The sequence below is a fragment of the Anser cygnoides genome, chromosome 8, assembly GCF_040182565.1.
Source record: "Anser cygnoides isolate HZ-2024a breed goose chromosome 8, Taihu_goose_T2T_genome, whole genome shotgun sequence".
Lineage (NCBI taxonomy): Eukaryota > Metazoa > Chordata > Aves > Anseriformes > Anatidae > Anser > Anser cygnoides.
Genome location: NC_089880.1, coordinates 33,573,234 through 33,590,989, shown reverse-complemented (window position 1 = coordinate 33,590,989; position 17,756 = coordinate 33,573,234). Strand labels below are relative to the sequence as shown.

The window sequence follows — 17,756 nt, the reverse complement described above, 5'->3', positions numbered from 1 at the left end:
TTTGTTTTGGAGAGCCTGCTACTGCAGACACAGTCTAACCCGTCTTTCAGAATCTATTTAAAGCCCTCAGTTACTTTTCCCTTTGACTGCTACCTTGCATGCCAAATTTTTTACAGTGGAATTAAAGTGTCCCCAAGACATAGGTTTATGTAATGGAAACAATGACAACCACCTAACTGTACCAAATAAACCATTTCCTTCAGTCAGGGTCCTGTGAGGCAGTGTTAGTTACCACTCACTCATAAAAACAACAGCTCAGAATACATTGTTGCTAAAATTTACAAATTCATCATTTTTCTGTAAAATAAACTCCAGTATGCACTGACTTTTTCAGAGGTACAATACAGGAATATATACAGATTAAACAGTGCAAACATCTGTAACATTTAAGGCGTGTCAGTATTTTATACCCTGGTAAGAAAGCTTGTTCGCATATACTTGGTTGACTTTTTGCCCGACAGTTTGGACTGATGCTGGGTGCTGACCAGATAGAAATGTATCTAAGTGAGTTAATGAAATAACAGTTTAAAGAGTTGGCTAAAAGATGCAAAGAAAAGTAACACTTAATAGCCCCTGGCCAAGGGAAGCAGAACAGGTGAACACAGCCGGGCTGGAGCCTGAAACAGAGTAAAGTGCAAGAAAACAGTGCTAACCTTGCTGCTCAGTGCAATAGTTGGCACGGGATCCTGGAGGCACAAGGCTGAAGTCTGCATGCAGCCATACTTAAGTTTTTCTTTTCTGTACTAACCTCCAGACCAGGTACTATACTTCAGCTGACTAATGAGTGGCTGTGTTTTCTGAAAGGGCCATCTACATTGCTGCACACTTTTCTGAGTTCCAACAGGGTCTAAAAAGTTTCAAGGATAACAACACAGTTTTTAGAGTCTCTCCTCTGAAAAAAAAAAATCAGCAGGCCTAAACCCAGCAATTGAAAGGGAAATGCTTCTATAAAGAACAGGGCCAAAGGCTATAGCAAACCAGTTACTTCTGTGATAACTGACAAACACAGTAAGAGAATGTTAATTCAACAGTGCTATTAACAACAACAAAAAAAAAAACACAAAAAAACAACACTGAGGTTTTGTTTCCTGTGCTTCTATGGCATTACATCTGTCCACAATTCTGTTTAATTATTTTTCTTTCTGGTAATGTCCATGGGAGCGTTACTACTTAGAGCAATTTCTGTCTCTTATAAAGAACATTATAATTATCATCCAGTTTGCCATTTGCTTTCAAATGCCTTAGTCTACATCATGGTTTCAGCAAAAATACCAAGGTTACTATCTGGATCATCCTCAGGCTCTAATTCTTCACTATGATCCTTCGGAGAGGTGTGTACATCTTGTTCTTGAATGGTCTTTCTCTTTCTTCTGTGAACGTACACCGAGTGATACTTCTCCGTCTCCTCAGAAGGAGAGTTGTTTGCACTGTCTGCCTCCAAAGCTAACCGTAAGCATTTGTAGAATCTAGAAAGACAAGCATGTAGTTATTTTTGTTGGTTTGCTCAGAATCTGCAAAACTACTCTGAGAAATGAATGCTTTTGGAATGCAATCAAAACATATTAAGAAAATCCTTACTAATGTTGAAACGGTCTAGCCAATTCTGGAAGAAAAATGAGAAATACAAGCACGTGTCCTTGTGTATGTCGTTCCACTTTTCTCTGTGATGCCACAATGCTACAAATAATACAAGTCTATTAGTGAATATATTCATGTCCCATTAAGATCCAATTAATCTTACAGAAAACATGAATGTTATCAGGTCACATATCTGATGAATGATGGCACTGATGATCATATGGACATATAAAAAGAAACTGATCTTATTACATATAGGTGTCTCCTCAGCATCCTTTTGATCTTCATGCTCTTTGGCTCTTCTGCCTATTCTGTTCCTCGTCTGGAAATAAACATATAGACCCCCTAGAGTGTAGCCTTCTATCACCTTCATGAAGCACATTGGTTTTGGAAACTATACAAAGCATTTAGTGGATTAAAGTGTGCATTGCATTCTGAATACTTCTGAACTGAGTTAGAAAAACAAATGCTGCTGTAATCATTAGGAAAAAAACACTTAAATTCTACTCAGTGTCCTGGTTCCAGTTAGGACAGAGTTAATTTTTCCTCCTAGTAGCTGGTAGGGTGCTATGTTTTGGATTAGGATGAGAAGAGCGCTGATAACATGCTGATGTTGTGATTGTTGCAGAGCAGTGCTTACACCAGGCCAAGGACTTTTCGGCTTCTCGCTCTGTCCTGCCAGCGAGCAGGCTGGGGGTGCAGCAGGAGCTGGGAGGGGACAGACCCAGGACAGCTGACCCAAACTGGCCAAAGGGGTATTCCATACCATCTGACGTCATGCTAAACAATATATAGGGGTGGCTGGCCGGGGTGGGGGGCCGGCTGCTCGGGGATAGGCTGGGCATCGGTCAGCGGGTGGTGAGCAATTGCATTGTGCATCACTTGTTTTCTTACACATTATTATTATTAATACTATTATCATTATCACTATTATTATTATTGTTATTATTATATTCCTGTCTTAATAAACTGTCTTTATCTCAACTCACACTCTTCACTTTCCCGTTTCTCTCCCCCATCCCAGAGAGGGAGGGGGGAGGGTGAGCGAACGGCTGTGTGGTGTTTAGCTGCCAGCCGGGTTAAACCACAACACTCAGTAACACACAGTCTGCAAACTCGTTGTTTATAGGTTTTTTGCTTCAATAGTTTATAGTCTTCTGAGCTAAAAAGAACTAACTGAAATTGTAATTTAGACATCTGGGGTATGTTTATTTACTTCTTTTCCCCCCTTAAATAACACCCTCAATGCATTTTTCACTTTTGGAATTAGATGTCATGAATAGGATTAGTATTATCTAACAAACCTGTCAATCCTCCTTGTGTTTTCTTCCATTTTCCGATTAGCCACGTGTATCAGAAATTCGATGTATTCTTCAGAGACCATCAACTTCCCCATGTGGCTCAATGGAACTTCTAAGCAGTGAGTACTCCGGACAGCCTAAAAACACAGAAAGATTTCTCTAGAATACTTTTTTTTTTTGAAGGTTATGTAAGTAATATGTGCAATTCGTTACAGGAAAACAAAACAAAAAACAACCAAACAAAACCCCCAAGCTTATCCACACAGTTTGCAGTCAAATAAAACAATGTTATTTCTTCGCAATAGCTTTCTCTTTGATAGCTGTGCTTCACATTAAGAGCCACAGTCTAAACTGTAAATATTTGAGGTTAACATTAATGAAATATTTTTTATATTCTTTACAGGTAAGAGGGTAAGTCCTTACCATCATAATTTTTCCTCCTCTGCCAACGGTAATACCAGAGTTCTTAAACCCAGAATCAATAGCCACTGAATGCTGCAGCACAAATAGATGTCGTTAACATGTCATATAAACTTTCACAGCAAGAAATAACTAGGGATGCATTGCAACGCAATTTATAAACTCAGTTTTGGGAAAAAAAAAAGAACTTATTCAAAACCATTTCCCTGATTTAATGCAGTAATAGTTACATTGAGATGGTTTTAAGATCAAACCCACAAAGAGCCACAAATTTTTATGGATGGTTTTCAAAAGAACCACAGCCAATTGATTGTCTAATCCTAAACCATTAATCCAGATGGGCCATTTACATCCCTCCTGGCACTTTACTATTGCATCTTGAAGAGCTGGTAACCATACAGACAATCATACAACACTTTCATAGTTAAAACTGCAGCAGTACTTTAAAAGAACCTAATCAACTCTCCTCTCCATTAATGAAGGAACAAAACCGTCATGCATTGCTCTCCAGAGTCACTCTGAAAAAGCAGAAGACAAAGGTGCTACTCAACTAGTTGAAATGCTGGAGCCAAATGGCTTGGCCAGTAGCAAAACAACATTTGAAAAAAAAAAAAATCAATTTCAGCCAGCAAAAGCAATCCAGGCTCACTGCTTAATTTTTTTTTTTTTTTTTACGAGTCAACCTGTTTCAAACAAGAAGATTAAACTGTAGTTAAGTAATTTTGTTTTCTAAAAAGTACAGCAAAGTCTCTCCTAAGTTTAAAGCTGTGTTTTCTTCATCAGCTTTTACTACCATAGTTGTTAAAAATATAGCACATCTGGGACTGTTTTCAAGTGCTAAAACTTACTCAAGAGCCAATACTTTTACTTTTCTAGCAAGGAATATAACAGACCAACAATGTTACATTGTTACTTGATGTAATTTTACCAGAAGCTGTGCATCTTGCAGCTCTCGACAAAGCACGTGAAGAACAAATGGTTCGAACTTGAACACAACATCACCAGTGGCTTTTTCTAGTGCTGTCATCTGAAAAATACATGAAGCATTTATATTAATACTGTAAATATGTATTGTTAGTACCAAAACAATGAAAATAATAGTTAGCATATGAAGCACACATTAAAAACGTAGCAAATGAGATCCAAGCTATCTTGTTCTTTCAGCTGCTTTCAATTTTTCATTGCTCATAATGCACAAAAATTCCACAGATTTCCACAATTCTGTTTGCTAAACTGATTAGGTTCAACAGAAATTCATGGTAAGATAAGACTTCAAAAACTTTTAACGTGCTTCCCTGTTTATTTCTTTGTATATTCAAATGAATTCATACGGTCAGTACAGTATGGCAAGAGGACTGTTTAACTGAAATCAGATGGAACCTGAGAAGTCAGGTGTTTGTTTTGTTACACTGTTCTTTACCAACAACGACATTTACTTTCTGAAATGTATTTCTCAACTTCAGAAAACTTTCTGGGCTTCAGCCAATTGAATTTATGGCCTAACATATTTGATCACATTTTAATCCTAGTTTAAACAATAATGCTTAGCCTACAGTGTAAGAGTTAAAGAAAAACATTTCAGGGGTTGAAATTAGAGATATAAACACACAAGACACAAAAAACCACAAAACTTAATTAAACAATTCAAGAAGTTACCTTAAGACCTAAGTTCTGGTAGAAGAATGAGATGCTAGTGACATTTTTTTTTCTGGTTTTGCAAGTGTGGAAAAAACTATATGACATTCTATACAGCATATTAGTACAATTTCTCTAGTTTTCAATGCTATCTTTATGTAGAGCAACCTTAAGGGCTGATAGGACTTTTTTTTTTTCCATTCAGAAAGACTGCTTTGATGCAGTTGTATTATTTACTCCATTTTATGATTTAATCCTAAGTACTGCTTGTATTTAGGGCTCTTGTTCACCGTCACTTCCTTTGATTTACAGTGCTTAAAAGCTTGCTACGTTAACCTGAGAAATTTCAATGACTTTCCTGTATTTTTTTTTTTTGTTTCATCTAGCCTCTCATCTTTTCTGTAAGACAAAAATATTCAATAAAACCTTCAGGAAATAATCAAATTCACATGCTTTTAAAGGCACGATGACATAAAAGAAAATTGCTGAAGTAACACATTTTTCATTTAAACATTGCAAAATATGTAAATGTATTTATGCATCATCCCATCTGTAAATGTTCTTATTTTGAGTTGAAAGCAGGTCTTCCTGAATGTCTAAGTTGTAATTTATGTGCCAGATTTTAAAAAATGCCAAGTAACCACGGCTGCGCTAAAGCTGATGAGAAACAGAAATGACCAACAGTGCATAATGCAGTGTTGTACAGAAATACCTAAGCTGACTTACTAAGCGTTTGCTTGGACCTGGAAACCAGTTGTGTTGACACAGCGTTCCACTGAGGTGCACATGCCCTGCTTGAGAGCGTGCTAACGTGGTGAAAAAGCTTCCTTATCCAGAAGGCTACACGGAGTCGGTGCAGCTCCCCTGCAGGGCCCCGCACAAGGCGGCTGTGTGCACCCTGAGGCCCCCGCGCCGTGTCACGTCTGTCTGGGCTGCGCTGGTGTCTGCAGGGGTACCACTACACGCAGCAGCCAGCATTCGTGGGGCTTAACACAGGCCAGGACCTGACATCAACACGTTCATTGCCTTTTCAGATTTTTTCCCTTGTTTGAAACGCAGTTCTGGCCATCTGAGCAACAGCGTCCTGCTTCAGCAAAATGATTGGCATTTACTGTGGTTGGAAGCCAAGCTAGACAGACTTGTCTCTGCCACAAGTATTATAACAGAGAACGCGTTATTAGCTGTGAGCAGCGTGTGTGATTCCAGTGAGAGTGTTTTTAAGGGTTTCTGTTCCTCTGCAAAAGCTAATTAATTTAGCAGATACTTTAGAGGTAGGTTTCCAGTGAGAATACAAATAGCTACAAAAGCCATATTGGCTAAAATTATCAATGCTTGTTAGCACCACCTCAAAGCTGTCTTACGATACTTATTTCATCAGAAAGCTTACTAATGGAACAAAACATTTTTGGTAAAGTTTTTTTTTTTTTTTTTAAATCATCATCTTATTGCTTCTAAATCAATTAAATTTCTGTAAACTCTAATTAATAAAAAATTACTTTCAGTAGTTCCCTATTAATTCTACAAACCTTGAGGCCCAGACTTGCTCCCAGTTAAGTGCATGGGAGAATACCTAGTGGGAACAGAGGAGGTACCTCACGTTACAGAATCATAGAATTGTCTGCGTTGGAAGGGACCCTGAAGATCGTCTAGTTCCAACCCAGTGTCTAAACAGTCAAAATTTAACTGCTATCATGAAACGACAGAAAGTATCTGTCACTGGTAAGTAAGAAAGCTCATAAGGATGAAAATCCCTCTTTCAACCACAAGAGCAATTGATTGAGATATGAAGCAGAAAATGACTGATATCATTTAATGAAACCACGGCAGCACATTTACTAACACAGAAAACGGCCGCTATTTTAGAAAGAGCAAATGTCTGTGTTGCAGCAAACACTTTCACTTCCATGTTGTATGGCTCCTAGCTTGGGTAAGTTACAGTTTGACAAGAACAGCACACAGCCTCTTGCATTTGGCAAAACCTGCTCACGAGACAGGGATGAGCGATGATGCACTCGTGAGAAACCTTATACTCACAGTCAAGTACTTGTGAGGTATCCTGTACTAACACATTGAAAGGTTTGTCAGCAATAAACAGCAGCTGAAGACATACTTTATAGGTCCATCCATACATACGGGTGGACTAAACTATGTACACATAGGTCCTGGTAGAACTGAACACTCTGCATGTGCATATCCTGAAGTACTAAATGCTGGCTACCCCAGTTCTGCTGTACACACATCAAAAAATCCAAAGTTGAAGGTGGTTGAAACTCACACCAGTAAATTGTGAAGGAAAAAAAGTACACCAGTTTTATGTCACTTGTGTAATTCTGAGATTATGCTTGTGTCACGTCAATAACCTTGTGAAGAGGTCCTTAATACATAATGCTTTTTCTCTAAGTACTGGGAGGATACTGGGATAAAAATAAAATAAACATCTCATGCTTATTAACATGCATGGTGAAGTCAAACACTTTGAAAGCTGAAAAGCAAATCAGAGTATATGATTCTGACTTCCCTTCTCATTTCCTAAATATTGGACTGGCAAACCTTTATCAAAGGTGCTTAAAAAATATTCAAAGACATTTTTCTTACAATTCATGCATTAAAAAATTCCAGTTTACCTGCTAAAGGAACGGGAAAGATCAGAGTATTTCCTCTTACAGAAGTCAATAGCAACATCCTACTGTGTCCTACTCAGCCTGAAATATACTGATGGAAGTAGCAGCAAGTTCTGTTCTGCTAAAACAAATACCAGTGAATAAGAATATTTGGAGGAAATTGTTTATACGCATGTGTGCAAACGTATGCATATGGCAGAGCAAGCTGTGATTTGAGAGAAGGAATTTGGGGCCTTGTAACTGCTTCAATTTTGGGACAGACCATGGAAAGAAATGCACATAGAAGGCATAGTATTCTGAAAGCAAAATAAAAAAATATATTTATTTTTATATTTCAGGGGATTTTAAGACACTAAATTAAAAATGCTGTGTAAGAGATTCACTGTTACACTATTTTCAAGTGTCCGCTTATAAACGAGGGCTGTTCTCACAGCAAGCTGGGCTCAAGACCATTTTTAACGAAGCAGCTACTACATACGAAATGAACACACTCACTCCCTGGCATGCTAACCTAAACATGTCTGCCTTTAATGTAAGCAAAGGAATTAATTTTGGTTGCTTCTTAAACTGCTGACCAAAACAACAAAGCAGAAATAGCCACAGGTTATGGACGTTAACGACGATAACAAGAAATATTTGTTAACCAGAACTGACCCATTCTGAAGGATGCACTTACAGTTACTGCTGTAACGCATATTTCAGGCTCTGACTGTTGGAGAGCAGGACGAAGGCCGCATCATCCTGCCCGTGGAGTAAGCGTCATCTCAGGTGCTGCCCTGGAACTCCTGTTAGGCCAATACCTATTTTCCCGTAGCAATTTGGTACTAACAAGGCACACGCTCTTTTGCTTTAACCCAGCCTTGGCTGTTAACGACTCAGTCATCACCGTAAAAATACCAGCAAGTATCCTACAAAAATTACGTCTTATTTTACTTTTGGAGACGAAGGCATTTAAACCAGAATTAACCTCCAGTTGATACCTCGCTGGCAACCCAAGAAGCAGGAAAAACAAGGAACAGATGCAAAACACAGTTATTCTACAAGGAGCCTTTCAGGAAGGGGAGAATACTTGTTAGAAAAAAAAAAGAACAACACACCAACCGTGCTTATTCTGAATACGGGCAGCGTTTTCAAAGGAAATATCCCTGCCTTAGGCTACGGAACTCCTCTCTGGGGGAGGGTCTCCCGCCGGCCGCTGCTGCAGGGAGGCGCTGCCGCGGGGCCGCCGGCTGCGGCTACGGCTCGGCGGGGAGCGCGGCGCAAGAGCGCTCTCCTCGCGACAGGCGCCGAGAGGCGGCGAAGCGCAGCGCCTGAAGGGAAGCTCGCTGCGCGGCGGCAGCCCCGGGGCGCGCAGACAGCGCGGCTGCAGCCCGGCCCCGGCCCGGCCCCGCTCACCAGCTCGTCGCGGCGGCACGGCTCGTGCGTCACCAGCAGCCAGGCGCAGCCCTTCTTCGGCGCCCCGCGGCGCTCGGCGTCCTCCTGCCGGGGACAGCAGGTCACGGGCGGGCTCCCGACGCGCGGCCTCCCGCGACGCCCCCGCCCGGCCCCGGCCCCCTCCCCGCGTCCGCGCCGGCCCCGGCGGCCCCCGCCGCGCCCCGCCCCGCGCTCACCGCGGCGCCGCCCTGCGCCAGCACCAGGCGGCCCGCGCAGGAGCTGGTGGTGCAGAACCGCGCGCGGCCGTTCAGCAGCCGCACCACGGGCGCCGCGCGCTCGTCCAGGGCGCCCTTACGGCTGGCGTCCGCGCGCGCCAGGCGCTGCGCCTTCCACCGCCCGAAGGCCGCCATGGCGCGGCAAGGGGGGCGGCGGCCGACGGGCGCCCGCAAGGCCCAAACCTCCCTCCCTCGCGCGGGGGCGGGGCCGCGGAGGTACGCGCCCGGAGGTACGGCGCCCGCCCCCGGCCGCGCCCCGCCGCCGAGCAGCGGAGGCCGGCCTGCCGCCGCGGGACGGGGCCGGCGGAGGTACGCGGCCGGCGGGAGGGGCCGGCATTTGTCCCCGGGCCTCCGCTCTGCCCCGGGCGCCGGGGCGGGAGCGGGCGGCGGCCGGGGCCGGGCGCTGCAGGCCGCGGAGAGCGCGGACGTGGGGCGGGGGCGGGGCGGCGGGGCGGGGCCTGATGCAGCGGGGCCTGACGGGGCGGGGGCCGGCCGGAGGCGCGGCTGCGGGGCCTCCGCCCACACCCGGGCGTTGTCGCGGGGCCGGGCCCGAGGAGCCCGGGGCCCACCCGCCGCAGAAGCCGGGCCCGGCTCCTCTCCTCGTGCGGTGCCGTGCGGTGCCGTGCCGTGCCGTGCGGTGCCGTGCCGTGCGGTGCCGTGCCGGGCCGTGCCGTGCCGGGCCGGGCCGGGCCGGGCCGGGCCGTGCCGTGCCGTGCGGTGCCGTGCCGGGCCGTGCCGGGCCGGGCCGTGCCGGGCCGTGCCGGGCCGTGCCGTGCCGGGCCGTGCCGTGCCGTGCGGTGCCGTGCCGGGCCGGGCCGTGCCGTGCCGTGCGGTGCCGCGCCCCCCGGGCCGCCCCTGGCCTGCGGCGCGGCGCCCGCTCGTACCTGGCGCTTGGCGGCGCGGCGCGGGTTGTTGCCGCCTCCCGGGGGACCCGTTCGTAGCGTGCGCCCCTGCGACAAGCTGTAGCCGGCCCTCTCGGCTCGGACGGGTAACCAGACGTTGGAAGCGTTACGGTCTGCGTTAGGAGGGAAGCACAGCGGAGCAGTCAGGGATGTTTAAAAGCTCAAACTGCCCGTGGCCAGAAAGCCTGCGTCTTGCCACCGTCCTTACGCTCGTGGCCAGGGCTGACCACGAGGCCGACCCGTAGGTCTCCTGCGGCACCGCATACCCGGCTGTGCAGTCCCGCGGGGGTTTGCTGTGCCCAGTAAAGGTTATGTCTGAACGGTTCAAATTCCTGAAGGATTTCCATTCAACTTTCCATGCAGCAGAAGTGCTTTGATTGTGGTGTTAGTTAATACCTTGCGAATGGATGCAGTTGGGATAGTCCCGGCTTGACGTGTTGATAAATTGTCATCACGTACATCAGTGCGCGGGGCTGTGATATCATCTCTGCTGCATTCAGCTGCAGTGGCTAAATCCAAATCCAGCTGGAATTATGAACTGGAATCTGTACTTTATTTTTTCCTGACTTATTTTAATATCCAACGGTGTCTTTTAGTTTTGAAAGCTGTTGTTTTTTTTGTTTTGCTTTTTTTTTTCATTTTTGCACATGAGTTTGATAGTAAGCGAAGCAGGGACTGCAGTGCCACTTGGTTAGATTAGCCAGTCAGCCAGTGTGCAACAGGCTTTTCTTCAGCAACTCAAGGTTTATTGTGCAAGAAGGTAATACTACATTGACAGTGCTTTTCCCCAAAGTACCACACGTCTCTGCATGTGGTATAGCCAGTGCAATGTTTGCAGAAGCTGTTGTAGAAATACTTCTACAGATAAATTATTTGCATGTGACTCTTGATATGCATTAAGTCCTGCAAATGGTGGGGTTATTTTTCTGCCTTTTGGGGAGATTTTTTTTTAAAGCAAAATTTAAATCAGGAGTGGGGCTTGTTTTAATCAGTTGCTTGAGAGGAGGTGGTTTTCTGTCTTTTTTCCAGATATTGTGATGGCTATGGCAACCACAAGAAATGTAATGAGAGCTGTCAGAGTGTTTGAATTTGGTGGCCCTGAAGTGCTTAAACTCCAGTCAGATGTTTTAATTCCTGTCCCAAAAGAAAATCAGGTATATGAGTTGTATGGCTGAATAGCTACACTTAGAGTGTAAATGGTGAAGTATACAAAGCAACACTTTTCATCCTGAGTTTGTACTTGCTGATCAGCCTGTTAATACTGTCCAAGACATCATATTTAGCAGATGTTTGTTTTTTAAACGGTTCTATGTAATGCTGTACACATTCCACATAAAGGATTGCATGAAAATAGCTTTAGTTCAGCGCTGATTTAGTTCAGTTCAATGTTGTTTTTTTGCTGACTGTAAGAGTTTAGTTAAAATGCTGTGATACTGTGCTGTGAATTCTAAACTTTAAACCTTTTAAATTATTGTTTAACAAACTTACTTTCTTTTAGGTATTAATTAAAGTCCATGCCTGTGGGGTAAATCCTGTTGAGACATATATTCGTTCTGGGAATTACGCTAGAAAACCAGCTTTACCTTATACTCCTGGCTCTGATGTGTCTGGCGTGATTGAAAGTGTTGGGGAACATGTGACAGCGTTCAAGGTATTTATACAGTGCTTTTTAATTCATTACTGTTTATTGAATCCTCTCTGTGTGATTGCTTTATTATTGTTTCTGTTTTATTGCTTATAATAATTTAATCTATTTTGGGGGGAGAAAATCAGTTTCATTGACTGGTAAAAGCTTGCAGCAGGATCATACTGGCAATGCAGTGTCTGCAGACTGAGTTGTGGGGAAGGTTTTTAGGCTGCTGTGAACCCCCAAGAGTTACAAGGTCTCGGACAAGGCACTTCAGTTTGTCTGCTTAAAGCAATGATATCAAGTGTACAGAAGTTGTGGTTCAGAAGTACTTTTATGGCATCACAGAAATATATGAAATTGTATGCTGCTTATTTGGTAATTCCATGCAGAACTTAAATAATTCTGTATAGCTTTTGGGGAAATGAAAATAGCTCTTATTTTGCTGACCAAAAAAAAAAAAAACCAGCATAAATTACATATTTTGTTGTTAAGACAGGTCAAATACAGTCTAGTAATTTTACTTAGGTTTTCTTAGGGGGGGAGGATATTTTGGAAAAGAGAAGGCAATTATCATTTTGCTAAAAGATACCTATGAAATTTACATAGTTTTTACATCTGTTCTTCCTTTCAAGTTGCTGTAGACTGTTGGTCTCAGACAAATGTATAAATTACTGTTAAAATCGTTTTGGAATTTCTCAACTTCAAATTTGTGTAACTGTTGTGGGAGAGGTGAGAGATTTGGTTATCCAGAGGGAAGAATCATGTTTATTCGTGTTTTCTTATCAGTAGCTTGCTGTATGTGCTATGTTTGCTTTTTGTTTCTTATGGAAATCATGATGCTCATTGCTTGAATAAAAGAGAGAGTAGTCTGCGTGCTGTGTATTTATGGCAGTCGACACGCAAATAGTAGAAAAATCAGGCCTCAGTAACCGTGACATTAAATGGATGATGATGGTGTTCTGCGAGCAGATACACACCGGGTGGGACACCTACCCGGCCCCCAGCGGCTGGTGTTCCAGTCCACCAGCAGGACTGAAGCGCCTAAGCACACATGTAAAGTGCAGTGTTAGGTGGTCTGTTTGCTGCGTAACCTAGTGAATTGATGGCTTGGGTATTCGCTGATGAAGAACAGCTGCAGTATTTACTTACTTTAGGGTATATTAAGAGTGTATCTTTTTTCCACTTTTAAACAAAAATAATTGAGACCTTTCTTTTGTGTTTGTAAAACTTTTTTTTCATTTGGAATCTGTGGATGGAATTTTTTGATGTTCAAATTTATTAAGGTTAATATTAACGAGACAGTAGGTTTGTGTGTTACACTGTAGAGCACTGTAGAGCAGTAATTATGACACAAATCTATGAAATTATATGGTTGTTGTTACATTGATTGTATGCATTAGCATTTATAAAAATCTTCTCTGTGGCAAAGATAACAGTTCATTTTTAACGGGAGAGCTGTTAGAAATAGACCAAACTGGTTCTTAATGTTTACTATAGAAAGAAGTAAGACAAATTTTTAATTTCTCTGTTTCCTTTCCCTGCTTTCTAGAAAGGAGACAGGGTTTTTAGCATTGGTACAATCTCTGGAGGTTATGCAGATTATGCAGTTGCTGCAGCTAATCGAGTCTTTCCTTTGTCGGATAAATTGGACTTCAGACAAGGAGCAGCAATTGGAATACCCTACTTCACTGCTTATCGTGCTCTTTTCCAAAAGTAAGTTGCCAAATCTAAGCTTCTGCGTTTTACTTTTGAACATTTAAAATACTGAAGCCCATGTTTTCATTGTCCTGTAAAGTGGGGGGATGGAGACGCTAGTGAGTGCAAAATGTTTAAAAGACTTAAGTTAAATTTGTTATACTGAGAGAATTGTCAGATGATTATTACCTAGAAGCTAGTGACTGTACTTTCCTGTTAAGTGTTTCTTCTTAAGAGAACAGATGTGGAAAGGCTTCTTCAGTATGTATCACGTAATAAAATGTGCAACTCTATTTCAGTGCTCACTGGTGTTCTAGCTAGGGAGGAAAACCAGGAATAGTTCTAATTCTTAATTAACCTGACAATGCGCTGTAGAGCAGAATCATCTCATTTCTTTATGAGCCTCTCTGGTAGAGAGACTCTCTATATAGGCCTGTCTGCAGGACTGTATAATGAGTAAAAGCCAGACTTCCATGTCAGCTGGATGAGAACTTAGAATTGAAAGTCTGGTTTGGTGTAGTAGAACAAATGGTTAAAACTAGTGTGGTTTATTTTAAGTTTTTTAGCAGGTGAAGATCATGAATTAGGGTTCAGTATCAGACTGTTACGTGCTGCCAGTTGCATGTTGACATAACTGTATGTTACTTAAAAAGTTTATTTTGTCTCCTTGTTTTCGAGAGTCTGATTATATCTGTTTAGTCATAACATAAACTGAAAATAATTATGTGTAAAAGATAATATTTAATGTCAGTATATGCACTCTAATATTTACTGATTATGTATCATAATTGTAATGTCCGTATTTTATTTTTGTTTGTTTGTTTGTTTTTGTTTCCTTTCAGAGGCCATGCCAAAGCAGGGGAAAGTGTTTTAGTGCATGGTGCAAGTGGGGGTGTAAGTATTTTGAGAACGCAGGTCATAGAAAATACTGTTTTCTGTCCTTCTATCTGCTTCTGTCTGATTTACGGTCACATTTGTATAAATAAATTGATTAACAAAATAGGTTTTTCTTCCAGACACTTTAGGATACTTTTTTCTTAAAGCGAAAGCCCTGTTATCCCTAACAACAATGAAACTGCATGAGTGATTGCATAAGGCCCCTAATAAAGAAGTCACATAATAAACACATTGCTGCAGTTGGAAGTTGATCCAGAAACTGTATAATCAGTCTTCTTCAGATGAAGCTAATAATAAAAAGCTGTAATTTTAAAATACATACAAGATGTTTTCAGTTCTCTGAGAAGTAATCACTGTTACGTAGCAACTATGCATTTCTGGGATATTTTTCTACTAGCTAACAGCTGCCTACCCACGGAGAGATACTGGAACATATAAATTTATGACTGAATACTATGTGAAATTGCACATCTAATTTTCCTTCGTTTTACATGACAAGGTAAATTTATATCTCTGTCACACAACATAGGAATTTAACTCATGTCTCATACTCTGCACTTTCTTGTTCAGCTTCTACTGATGAGCCAAACAACTGCTATAAAGTGACAGTTTTACGAATTATTTGGTAGACAGCAAAAAAGTGATTTTGACAGTCTCATATGGGGAAGAATTCTGATATCATTCTAAGATACTGCAATGACATTCAGCATCATAGCCTCTTTTTTTTTTCTATAAGCTAAATGTAGTGTTTCTATAGTTACATATTTTACTTGCTTTCTTGAAAAGATATATTGATTTTTGGTTTGCTGAAACATATAGTCCAAATCTGTTTTTCTGTGGAATTGTACCCTTTGCTAAGGGGACATTTACAAAAGCTGTGAGATACACATATAGGGATGAATCACATGCTGAAGAGAAAAGATAGTTTGTGCTGCATCTTTTCTGTAAAGTCATGCTGTCTTCCATAATGATTCTTAAAAATGTACCCCCTTTTGAGTTTTTCACTGATAATAGGTCTGGCTGTAATGCATTTTAATTGTTGGTGTTTTTTTTTTTTTTTTTTTTTAATATAATTAAAATCTGATGATCTGCTACTGGGAAAAAGTCCACCCTTTTCCACACAACAAAACACAAAATTTTACTGTGTCTCCAGAAACATATTTTTCATTTACCAAGACTATTGGGTTATCCTTACGATCCAAATTACCTATTATAGATGAAAAAGTATCAGGCCAACTTTTTAAATGGTTAAGTTCTAAGTCAAATAAATGTAAATAAATCAAATAAAAATAAAATAAAATTTGATAAATTTTATTTATCAAATATCAAAATGCTAAGAAAGAAAAGGCAAAATGTTTTTAATTTTTCCTTCTTCCTCTTTTTCAGGTGGGAATAGCAGCATGTCAAATTGCCAGAGCTTGTGGTTTAAAGGTTTTGGGTACAGCAGGAACTGAGGAAGGCATGAATGTTGTTCTGAGAAATGGTGCTCACCAAGTATTTAATCACAGAGAAGCTAATTACATTGATAAAATAAAGGTATGTATGTATCAGGCCTAGCTGATGCAGCATCTATTTTTCTTATTAACTTTACAAAAATATATAAACAGTTGTTCGTGGAAGCTTTTAAAAATACATTTATTTAGGAGCAATAGTGAACTGCCTGATTCATTGCTACAAGAAGAAAAGATTTTCCAGATCAGAAAAACTGAGCTTTCTTCACAGGCAATGGCATTTAAAAACTTACGCATTTCAGCAAATGCCAATATGATAACGTATCGTAATTCAGCTTATCAAAATTTGCTAAAGTTAAAATTATTAACTCTCAGCCTTACTACAAAGCCTGTATATAAAAATTAAATAATAAACTGCAAAATATATGTTATCAGTAGCATATGAAATATGCAACAGCACCAAAGCAGTAGTTAGAGTGACTTTAATAACATGTTATTGTATTTTGCATAGGAATACACGAGAATGCAAGGAGTCAATATAATAATAGAAATGCTCTCCAACATCAATCTTGCTACTGACTTGCATTTGTTGTCCTGTGCAGGAAGGGTGATGGTAGGTATATAAAACTCACTGACTTGAGTTTTGCATATTTAGCAGTGCAATTCAACAGTTATATCTTAAATTATCTTTTAACTTCATTGTAACAGGTCGTGGGCTGTAGAGGTACCATTGAGATAAATCCAAGAGACACTATGAGTAAAGAATCTAGCATAATAGGAGTTAGTCTGTTCCTTGCAACTGAGGTATGAAAATAACATTTTTATTTTAAAGAATGTTCTATCGACCTATTCCAGTACCTCTGTATTTCCTGTTGAAATAGTTTATCTATTTTAAAAGGGGTAAAGAAAGCATAATTTTTCTGGAAGGAACTTGTTTATTTGTTCTTTTACATTTTGATTTCATCTCAGAACATCATAAAATATTCTTGGGTTGTAAAATTTGGTTTAAAACTTGCAGAAATTATTAATACTTTTCTAAAATGTAAACACCTTGTGGTAAATGCTGTCTTTTGTTTTATGTAGGAAGAGAGGCATGAATGTGCAACAGCACTTCTTGATGGCATAGAAGCTGGCTGGCTGAAACCAATTGTAGGCTCCGAATATCCACTGGAGAAAGTGGTTAAGGCTCATGAAGACATTATTCATAGCAGTGGTGCTCGAGGAAAGATGGTGCTCGTTCCATAAAGTCTTCCTCCATTTATTTTCTAGCTGTTCTAACTGCACCTTTGCTTATATGATTCATTGAATATATTTTATAAAATATGCTTTTGATCAGGTTTTAGAGGAACAGTAAATACTAGCTTACATTAATTAATTACATTGATTCATTAATCCATTTTCTTTTTCTAAGAAATTGAGTTGGGCATACTTTAATTTTTGTAACTTTTTTGGCTGATTTGGAAATCATAACTTTTCTCTGCTGATGCGGCCTTCTGATGGAAACCTAGTGATAGGGAAACTGGTATCTAAACTGGAATTTGAGATCATCCTCTTTACAGGGAAGCTATAAGTAGTGCAAAATGAAGCCTGCTTTTTAAGCAGATAGACAAATATATGTAGCTTACTATATGCATGTAACTAGGACTGTAAATTCTTTAGCTAATGTTTTGTTCATCCTTTGTCACAGAATTTACTTGGAATCAAAGCTTTTATTATCAAAGTGGTTCATTTTCCATCTCAAAAGATGGATCAAATATGAACTATTTGAAAGCAGAGGCAGTTTCATCCTTGGAGTACCTGACTTAGTATTTGAGGTGAAAGTGTCACAGTTAATCCAAAGGGATGGTAACACTGAAGCTGTATGCTAATATTTGCTGCTTTTCAACTGATCATGTTGGCAGAAGTGGCTGATTTGTTGATGGGAAATGGCTGGGTAGCCTTTTCTTTTGCAAAATCTTTTGAAGGGTCTAGATTTCT

The 17,756-nt window shown here is 41.1% G+C and overlaps 2 protein-coding genes across 8 annotated transcripts; one reads left to right on the top strand and one right to left on the bottom strand.

The window, feature by feature from the left end:
• Positions 1–261: 261 nt before the first annotated feature.
• On the bottom strand, positions 262–9,483 carry TYW3 (tRNA-yW synthesizing protein 3 homolog). Of its 5 annotated transcripts, XM_067001888.1 has the most exons (7): positions 9,166–9,483; positions 8,951–9,034; positions 4,228–4,326; positions 3,303–3,374; positions 2,883–3,016; positions 1,579–1,677; positions 1,239–1,466 (listed from the first exon to the last, which is right to left on the bottom strand). In XM_067001888.1, coding segments are annotated over exons 1-7 (663 nt in total). In that variant the 5' UTR covers positions 9,340–9,483; the 3' UTR covers positions 1,239–1,465. The 5 variants fall into 5 exon arrangements, with proteins under 5 accessions (XP_066857986.1, XP_066857987.1, XP_066857988.1 ...); XM_067001885.1 differs by lacking the exon at positions 1,579–1,677 and having other exon boundaries at positions 262–1,466; positions 9,166–9,441; XM_067001886.1 differs by lacking the exons at positions 1,579–1,677; positions 3,303–3,374 and having other exon boundaries at positions 262–1,466; positions 9,166–9,453.
• CRYZ (crystallin zeta) lies at positions 9,031–17,157 on the top strand. Of its 3 annotated transcripts, none has more exons than XM_048062049.2 (9): positions 9,031–9,050; positions 11,136–11,260; positions 11,605–11,757; positions 13,286–13,449; positions 14,274–14,325; positions 15,715–15,864; positions 16,291–16,392; positions 16,488–16,583; positions 16,863–17,157. In XM_048062049.2, exons 2-9 carry the CDS (start codon positions 11,144–11,146, stop codon positions 17,022–17,024), a joined length of 996 nt encoding a protein of 331 aa, XP_047918006.2. In that variant the 5' UTR covers positions 9,031–9,050; positions 11,136–11,143; the 3' UTR covers positions 17,025–17,157. The 3 variants fall into 3 exon arrangements, with proteins under 3 accessions (XP_047918006.2, XP_066857984.1, XP_047918005.2); XM_067001883.1 differs by lacking the exon at positions 9,031–9,050 and adding an exon at positions 9,393–9,513; XM_048062048.2 differs by lacking the exon at positions 9,031–9,050 and adding an exon at positions 10,048–10,192.
• The last annotated feature ends 599 nt before the right edge of the window (positions 17,158–17,756 follow it).

Bases quoted from the DNA above. Each gene is read 5' to 3' on its own strand.
- CRYZ (XM_048062049.2), top strand. From the start codon at position 11,144: ATGGCTATGGCAACCACAAGAAATGTAATGAGAGCTGTCAGAGTGTTT. The intron at 15,865-16,290 runs GTATGTATGTAT...TATTTTGCATAG, and splicing joins ATTACATTGATAAAATAAAG to GAATACACGAGAATGCAAGG. The intron at 16,584-16,862 runs GTATGAAAATAA...TGTTTTATGTAG, and splicing joins GTCTGTTCCTTGCAACTGAG to GAAGAGAGGCATGAATGTGC.
- TYW3 (XM_067001885.1), bottom strand. From the start codon at position 9,339: ATGGCGGCCTTCGGGCGGTGGAAGGCGCAGCGCCTGGCGCGCGCGGAC. The intron at 4,327-8,950 runs GTGAGCGGGGCC...TGTATTTTTCAG, and splicing joins CGTGCCGCCGCGACGAGCTG to ATGACAGCACTAGAAAAAGC. The intron at 1,467-2,882 runs GTTTGTTAGATA...TTGTCTTTCTAG, and splicing joins AACACAAGGAGGATTGACAG to ATTCTACAAATGCTTACGGT.